General features: G+C 45.9%; 1 protein-coding gene across 1 annotated transcript; it reads left to right on the top strand.

The window, feature by feature from the left end:
- Positions 1–424: 424 nt before the first annotated feature.
- Positions 425–6,336, top strand: SDE2 (SDE2 telomere maintenance homolog). Its single transcript, XM_083857686.1, has 7 exons — positions 425–560; positions 1,381–1,498; positions 2,043–2,154; positions 2,698–2,867; positions 3,509–3,620; positions 4,225–4,615; positions 6,047–6,336. The coding sequence occupies exons 1-7, from the start codon at positions 435–437 to the stop codon at positions 6,263–6,265; spliced, it is 1,248 nt and encodes a 415-aa protein (XP_083713812.1). The 5' UTR covers positions 425–434; the 3' UTR covers positions 6,266–6,336.
- The last annotated feature ends 2,161 nt before the right edge of the window (positions 6,337–8,497 follow it).

The raw sequence follows: 8,497 nt of genomic DNA, 5'->3' as shown, positions 1-8,497 counted from the left end.
CGGACAACGCAGGGCTGCCCGTCTCCGCTGCATTTCCTACACCTGCGGCGGTGCCACGGCGGCGCCTTCCTTCCTTCTCTTCCTTCCCTTCCTTCCTTTCTTTTTCTTCCTTCCCTGAGGGGGCAGGAGCGCTGCCCTTCCCGCTCTCCCGCTGCCGCTCCCGCCGCCGCCGCCAGGGGGAGCCACGGCGCGCCCTCCCCGCCGCTCCGCCCCTGACGGGCTCTGGAGAGGCTGCACAGCCCGGCGGGCTGCCCTAATCCCTCGAATTGGAACGGCAGGGCCCCCTGGATTCGTCTTTAAGCATTTACATAAGGACTTCTGAGGGATAAAAACGGGATAAAACCGGCGCCGCGCGGGGGCGGGGCGGGGCTGAGGGGGCGTGGCTCGATCGCCCCGCCCACTTCCGCATCACGTGACGGCGCGGGCCCGCAGCGATGGCGGCGCCGGGGTTGGGGCCGCTCTGGGTGCGAGACCCGCTGGGGCCGCGGGTGCGGCCGCTGCCGCTGCCCCCCGGGGGCGGCTCCGTGCTCTGCCTCCGCCGCGACCTCGCCCGGGAGCTGGTGAGTGCCGGGGGAGCGGGCCTGGGGCCCTCCGGCCTCGGGAGGCGCTGCGCTTCCGGTGTCGGCGGCGCTGCGCAGGCCGGGCCCGCCGTGAGGCCGGGCGGTGGCGGTGCCCACCTGTGCGCGCCTTGCTTCGCCTTGCTGTCGCTTAGCTGAGCAGCAGGGTTAGCTGTAAGAGAGCCCTGTAGCCTCTTATCTGCGTTATATATGTGTGTGTGTTTGTATATGTACATACACGTTGCGGTGGGTTGGCCCTGGCAGGACTCCGGGCGCAGCCCAAACTCCCTCCTCTCCTCAGCTGGACAGGGAAGAGAAAGTGTAACAAAAGGGGTCAAAGGTCGAGATGAGGGCGGGGATATCTGTCAGCAGCCACCATCACGGGCAGAACAGACTTGACTTGGGGAAATCAGCTTATTTTATTACTAGTCAAAATCAGGATAGGATTATGAGAGGTAAAAGGAATCTTAAAAACACCTTTCCTCCTCCCCTCCCTTTTTGCAAGGCTCTGTCTTCTCCCTACCAGCAGCACTGGAGGACAGGGAATGAGGGTTGTGGTCAGTTCATCACAGGTTGTTTGATTTTTTCCCATAGTGTAGCTTTTTGCTATTCATGTTTACAAGCTGATTTAGACTGTGGTCAATACTTTGGTGACCAGGGATTAAAACATGCACCATTAGAGAAAGTTCATGCTTTTCAGATTGTCTGATTTTTTTGCCTTCCTTCTGGAAGAAAGGAAACATGACTGCTTAACGTTTTTCTTTGTCAGAATGTTTAATTTTCTCTGGCTCAATGATCTGACTCAATTTTGCTGCGTTTTTAGAACATCCCAGAAGAAAGCTTGTATGTGAAGTGCAATGGGCGACTGGCCAATGATGAAGATGAGTTGCAGAGTGGGGTCGTTTACAGCCTGGAGCCGAGGCTTTGTGGTGGAAAAGGAGGTTTGTTGTTTAATCTGCTTGTTAGTGGTTAGAGTCTTAGGTTAAAAAACTTCTGCTGTGCCATAGTCCATACTGATAGCAGGAGTCCTCAGATACTGGCAGGTCTCTGGTTGTGTGTGTGACTGATACAAAGTTTCTGAGCCAAAACAAAAGTGTTTGTGCACAGCTGAGGATTGACCAGAGAAGCTGCAGTCTAGATCTTCCTCACATCCCTTTTCAGCTTATCTCTGTTAGTAGAAGTCTGTAACATGTACCAAAGTGACTTCAGAGTTGAAATTGTTTTGAAAAGGATCTGTCATCTTAAGCTCCCAAGTTCCATTCAATGGTCACTTAGGACAAATATTTCAGGTACAGATAGTCTGTGATTCGAGTGTGTTATGTGACCTAATTGACTTTATCTTCTCTTATTAAAAAATAAAAAACAAACTTATAAATTCCAAGATCTTGGTGGCCAGAGAACTAGAGAATTCAATCTGAGCTGGACTCCTTATATTGCCAAGATGTTTCTGTTTAGCTAATTCCTGATTTCTTTTTTCTCTGGAAGGCTTTGGGTCGATGCTGCGAGCCCTTGGTGCTCAGATTGAGAAGACAACAAACAGAGAGGCTTGTCGAGATCTCAGTGGAAGGAGACTGCGGGATGTCAATCACGAGAAAGCGTAAGGCATTTTCTCAGAAGCTGAAATTGCAAAATAACCTGATCCTGTAGCTCACTGTTAACAAAAGAGGTCAAGTGACAGTTGTGAAAAAAAGAGGTCAATTGCGTGTTGTAGCAATGAAATTTTGAATACTGAAAAGAGCAAAAGTGAAATCCTAAGTGCAGGTGGACTGGAAGCCAACAGGGCTTTCCTGACTGTAATTCTATTATTGCAAAAATCGATGTGATTTTACTGCAGCCTGAGGCTGAGGGACTGTTCTGCACCTCTTGGATTCCTCATGTGGAATTCTCACAGTTCTCTGTGAAGCCGCAAGACCTCAGTCTTGGGCATGTGTGAACTTAACTGGTTTTCAAAATGATCCCTACTCTCTTCTCTGTAGCAGAATCTCTGTTTCCTCAGTAATTCTGCTGGGTGGGTGCTGTTGTCTTTTCCCGTTATCCTGTCCCAGCAGGTGGTGGGAGCATTGGTGGGAGCTCTGTAGGTGCAGAGCAGCGAGCTGCTGTTCCACCAGGCACTGAGGTGTGCTGTTTGTGTGTCGTGCAGGATGGCGGAGTGGGTGAAGAAGCAGGCGGAGCGCGAGGCGGAGAAGGAGCAGCGGCGGCTGGAGCGGCTGCAGCGGAAGCTGGCGGAGCCGCGGCACACCTTCACCGACCCCGAGTACGAGCGGCAGTACCGCGAGATGGCCGAGCGCCAGGAGGAGTCCCTGCGCATCGGTACTGCCCCCAAAACCCCGCCGGTCTCGTGCAGCAGCAGGATTTAAAAATTAATTGGTTCCTTTCAATTGAATGGAACCTTAAATTTCAGTGAAATGGGCTTGATTTAGTTTTTCCTCTTTGTCTGCAGTACCTGTTAAATTCCTTGATGCCATACAAGTGATGCTTCACCTTGCTTTGCTAGGTCACCTCGTAATAAGAGCCAGATTCTGTGAAGGTGGTGTTGCTAGTTGAGCTGTAAGAATTACACAGTGAAACTATAAAGGGGTTGTACATAAAAACTAGGCATTGGATCCAACTGCAGAATACCCTGTTTCACTTCCTGGTCTTTGTAGTTACTTTATTTATCCCTGTATTGTTCTCTTGCCGTCAGCTAGATAGTGAAACTTGAGGCTGAATGGGATAAAGAACCTGATAGTTCAGTTCAGGAATCCAATTTTAATTGACTCTGTGCCTTAGTAAATCCATGTAGGAAAGCTTTTGCTGCTACTGAATTTATGTTCAAGCTTTGAGTCTATATCACCAATAGTGATTCTTTCCCATTAGTGTTTTAAGTTGCATCTGAAGGAAAGAGATAAGTAGAATTTACAACATGTATGAATCGTGTACTGATGAAGTCCACTTTCAAATTTGTTTTGAAGGGCTGCAGGTTATTGCCAGCAAAGCAGTGTCATCAGAAAGTGGCAAGAGTCGGAAGCGTCCGGGTGAGCCTGGAAAGAGCGAAACAAAATCTGAAAAAAGAAAATGTCCTTGGTAAGAGTTGTACCTTGTTTTTATACTCCAGTCTCAAAAAGGATGAAAAGTTAGTTACACACAAATAAGCACAGTCTAGTCTGAGATATAGACTGAACTAGAAATGAGAAAACTCAACTGATAAAATCAAAGAACTGAAAGTAAACGTTTCTGCATTCCTATAATTCTGTCCCAGATGGAGCAAACAAACTTTATTTGTAAAAATAGACACTTCCCCCTCCCCCCACCCCTTCTAAACTATTATATTCTACTAATTCCTATTGTCCCTTTCTTCAGAAATTAATTATATTTACAATGAACTTAAAGAGATACTATTTTTCTCCCCTGGCATCTTTCAGCTAATGTAACATGACAGAGAAGTCAAAGATTCCAGTCATTTCTGTATTGGGAATGCTGTAATACTTGTTTTGGACGTTTGTAGGTCTTTTTCAATATCAACAGCTCTTCCATTAACGAAACTAACCTAAGTAGCTGTTAGAATAGCTCCTTATATCTCTCTGAAGTGGGTTTTGGAAAGAGAAATGTGGCTTTTAAAGAAAATTTATTTAAAAGAAAAGAAGTTAAGATAGATGCATGTTAATTTGTAATATATTCCCTATGCCAGGCCAGGATTGGATGAGGCCTCAGGCTGTGAGGATGACAATAAGGATGACTCCCCTGGTACATCTGACAGAAGTTGTCCATTGGGCAGCAATGCTAATGGAAGTGTTGGAAGTTCAGATGAGTGTTCAAGCAGCTCTGTGGCTTCAGCAGAGGACAGTCCATCTACTAGTGCAAATGGAAAACCACTGGAGCAGCCAGAAGGTCCTAGAAGAGATCTGCAAAGAGAGGTGTGCACAGGTGGGCAGGCTGAAATTCTGTCTGGAGAAAACAGCAAAATGACAGAGCCTCCAAAGGAAGTGACCCAAGGAAAAAGTGGAGTGACTGAAGCTCAGAAAGAAGAGCAAGAAAATGTTCCTGCTAAGGCACAGGAAACAAACCAGTCACAGAGCACAGTAAGTATGAAGCAGTACAAAATGCGGTGTGTCTTCAGCTGCTTTTAGAGCTGAAGAAGCAAACAAGCTCCAGCAGTGTAACTTTTCCCACTGGATTGATGAAAGCCCAACTGATACTTGGCAGCAGAGGGTGCCAATATTTCCGCTTTATGAGTCCTTTCATAATATTACTGTTAAAGATTTGTTGGGGTAATGAATCTGGTCTTACTCTAGCCATAAAACAAAGTGTAGCTCTTTTTTTCAGGCTGGGGAGTTACTGGGATTTTCTGCCTTTTTTCACCTTGGGTGGAAAGTCTGCCACTGGCAACATCTGCACTCTGATGTGTGAAAGTTTATTACAGTTCAACGGGGAAAAGACCAAGGATGTGATCTGATCAATTAGAACTTTGTCAACTACTGTACTATTAGGGGTGGCAAGTTTTACACAGGATGTTTACCATTCTTTGCTGTTTACCTTTTGCTCAGTATTTGCAAGACTTTCTATTTCTAGAACAGGAAACTCCACCAGTGCTGTGGCAGATTGTTATTGCAGGTGGAAATATTTTTATGGTAGTCCTTATGAATATATTTTTTTTAAAGTAGGGTGAGAATAATGAGGCAACCAGTTGGGGTTTTGTATACTTACCAGGACAAAGGTTCTGATTCTGCTGGCAAAAATTGTTTTTGCTGAGTGTATAAGGGCAGTGCTCTCCTTCCCACTGCTGTTATTACTTGCTCTGAAGCCTCTTTGCTACAAATTAGAAGACCAGTATGTGCATTTAAATATTGAACAAAATGGGGTTAGATTTTTGTGTCCTTTATAGTGTATTAGTAAATTCCAGCATTTTAATTATCCTGTGTGTTCCATGGTCTTTTTTTGTAAACAAGGCCCTGGGATTGGACTAGACTATCTGTAGGGGTCCTTTTTACACTCAGTGAATTTGCAAATATACCAATTTCCCTTGAAGATGAAATTTTAGTTCATGTTTTCTTTTAGTGGCAGGATGAGATGTGAACTTCACAACTTGGTTTTGGGGTTAATCTTTCTAAACAGAGATGCTTTTTATTAGATTTCTTTAATTACAGCATAACTGCATCAGAAATAACTTTATTCTCCTTCCTGCTCTTGCTGGAGGTATATTGGTTATATTCTGCATCAGACGAAAAAGGGGCTGTCAGCTTTGCTGTGCCTCTGGAATCTGAGGTTAAGCTACTGAACTGCTGGGCAAGATGGAAAACTTGTTTTTCATTAGGTTTTCTTGAGAGTATTGAACTTTCCTGGGGATAATCATAGAATTCTATGAGGTCTAAGGGACCCACAAGAGTCAAAGTCCAGCTCCTGGCCCTGCACAGGACAGCCCCAAGAATCACACCATGTGCCTGAGAGCATTGTCCAAATGCTGCTTGAACTTCTGGTTTTCTTGTTTTTCTCGAATGTTTTTCTCTTTTCAGGAGGTAGAACCAATAGACCTGCTGGCGTTCAACTCTGCTGCTGAACTGGAAGCCCTGGGTTTAGAGAAGCTGAAGATGGGATTGATGTCTTTGGGACTGAAATGTGGAGGCACTTTGAAGGAAAGAGCAGCAAGGCTTTTTTCAGTGAGGGGTCTGTCTAGAGACCAGATCAAGCCATCCCTATTTGCAAAGCCCCCTAAAGGGAAAGCCTCTGGTTAGATTTGGGAATATTTACCTTTTTTGCATGTGTGTTTGATGTCATTAAATAAAAGCTCTTGGTATCCTTTCAACTGAGTATCCCCAGCTTCTGAACTCACATCCCGAGCTTTGTTAGCATCCCAAGGAGTTATGGAAAGGATGGATGGGTGGGAAGGATCTCGTCATAGACACAGTGATTGCACAGTGGGGATCTGTTCCACAGTGTATTGGAGGGAGAAGAGACACATGGAGGTTCTGCAAATCACATCTCATGGAGGTTGTGACAGGACAAGTGGGCTCTGTGTGGAGAGGAAATGGGTGTGTTTACTAAATGTTTCATTAGGAAACTGGGATGCAGGGTGCTTGGGAGGTCACCTTAACAGGTTGGAGTTTTGCTGGTGTAAATCCATTGGGTGGGGATGTTGGATGCTGGCAGTCCCTGCCTGGGTGGCAAACCTTTGATGTCACCAGCTCTCTAGAAGGCAGGGACAGTGTGTGGGACAGGAGAGCCTTCAGCTCTTTGAGCACACTCAAGCTTCTCTCTTGTATGAGAAGGGCAGTGTGGGACAAAAGTGAATTGACCATGTTAATGGTGTGTTTTGGCAACAGCTACCCAAGTTATTTCCCCTCACTGCAGTTGCTCTCTGGCTCCGGTTGCACTGCTGCAGCCACTTCCAAGCCTACCCCGTGTGTCACCTACTTGGCCTTTAGTGTTGTAGGTTCCTTGTTAAGCCAAATCAGTTCCCTGATGTGGCTCTAAAAAATTTGTGCCAGCACAACAGAAGCAGGATTACATGAAAACACTGGTTGGTGAAGAAGGACTGGAGTATTTTAAACCAGTGGTAGCACCAAACACTGTTGACTAACTGCATCTTCAGTAGTGCCAGAATTAATAGAAATGCCCTACATCTATCTTAGAGGGCAACAGCTGTACCTTGAAATAGCTCCACACTTTGGCGAGTTTATTTGGGAATTGTTTAGCTCCTGCTGAGTTAAAAAAGAACAAGCACTTGCTCTAGGATCTTCCCACGTTAAGAATTAGCCTAGAGCATTATTGTGCCTGGAGAGATGGAGGGGTGCTCACTGGCAATTCAGGATTTTCACATGCTCTAAGGGTATCCTTTTGAAGACAGCTGGATAACAACAGGACTTGGACTGATCCTCCAACAACAACAACAACAACAACAACAACAACAACAAAAAAAAAGTAGGTGAAGTGCTTGAAGCTTTTTAAGAATTTGGACATGAACAAGAAAGTCAAAAGTTGAAAATAATATATATATGTATATATGTAAACTGAACCAGTTCCAGTGTTATATGGGTTATTTCTGTAGGAGAGAAGGGCCTCAGAACAGAGGTGATCTTTCTAGTCCAGGGCCAGAGGATAATGCAGTTTGCAGCCTGTGTCTGTCTTTTCCTCCTGAGTATTTATGTGGCTTCAGATTTCAAAGATGTTTCTGGTTGTAAATGCACCAAAACTGTGAATATCTTCCCAGAGAAAAGGTTCATTCTCCCACAGAATCGCTTCCCCAAAAAGCAAGAGGTGCAACTTAGAGCTAAGTCACACTTCTGAAGTGTCATTTTAAATGCGTATATTTCAGATACCTAAGCACTGCCTCATGTTTCACTGGCATTTCTGAGTTACTGACTGAAAAAAGTAATGAGTGAAAACACTGGCACAAGCCTGAAGGAGGGCTTTTCCTCATCTCTTCCCCGGAAAGAAAGATAGGTACATCAGATACAAAACAGCAGAGAGCAGGACAGGTCCTAGAGGGAAGGAACTAGTGGAGGTTTAGAAATATCACCACCAGCAGACACAAGAACAGCTGCCGGCCTTGAACAAAAAGGCTCCGTTCCATTGTCCTCACCTGCACGGTCCTAATAAACAAGTTCCTCAAAAGCCACTCACGTAAACACCCCTTTTGCTGGAATTGCTTCCACTGGTTTGCCGAGCGCCGCAGCTTCTGCTCTGGCTGCTGTAGGTGGCACTGGGCTGACGCGGAGGATGTGTCCGCTTCCAGCAGCGCTGACAGAGCCTCGCCCCTGAGCGCAGGGCACCTGCCCCGAGAGCAGCACATCGGGTCACCTTTACCCCCCTCTGCATGCTCCTGAAACAGTCACAAGCCATCCCTCTGATTCTTATCCAACGTTTTGCTTTCTGGAGGGTGTTGGCATTTGAAAAGTCTGTTTATAGCGATGCCTATTCTTGGGAAGGTGCTGGTTTTAAATCCTAAAGCTTTCCCCAAGACATTT

The sequence above is a fragment of the Zosterops lateralis genome, assembly GCF_965231275.1.
Source record: "Zosterops lateralis genome assembly, chromosome: 3".
Taxonomy (NCBI): domain Eukaryota; kingdom Metazoa; phylum Chordata; class Aves; order Passeriformes; family Zosteropidae; genus Zosterops; species Zosterops lateralis.
This window is presented reverse-complemented; position numbering and strand designations above follow the sequence as displayed.

Coding starts and splice junctions, on each gene's coding strand:
- SDE2 (XM_083857686.1), top strand. CDS start 435: ATGGCGGCGCCGGGGTTGGGGCCGCTCTGGGTGCGAGACCCGCTGGGG. Junction 2,155..2,697: donor GATGTCAATCACGAGAAAGC/GTAAGGCATTTT, acceptor TGTGTCGTGCAG/GATGGCGGAGTGGGTGAAGA. Junction 2,868..3,508: donor GGAGGAGTCCCTGCGCATCG/GTACTGCCCCCA, acceptor TTTGTTTTGAAG/GGCTGCAGGTTATTGCCAGC.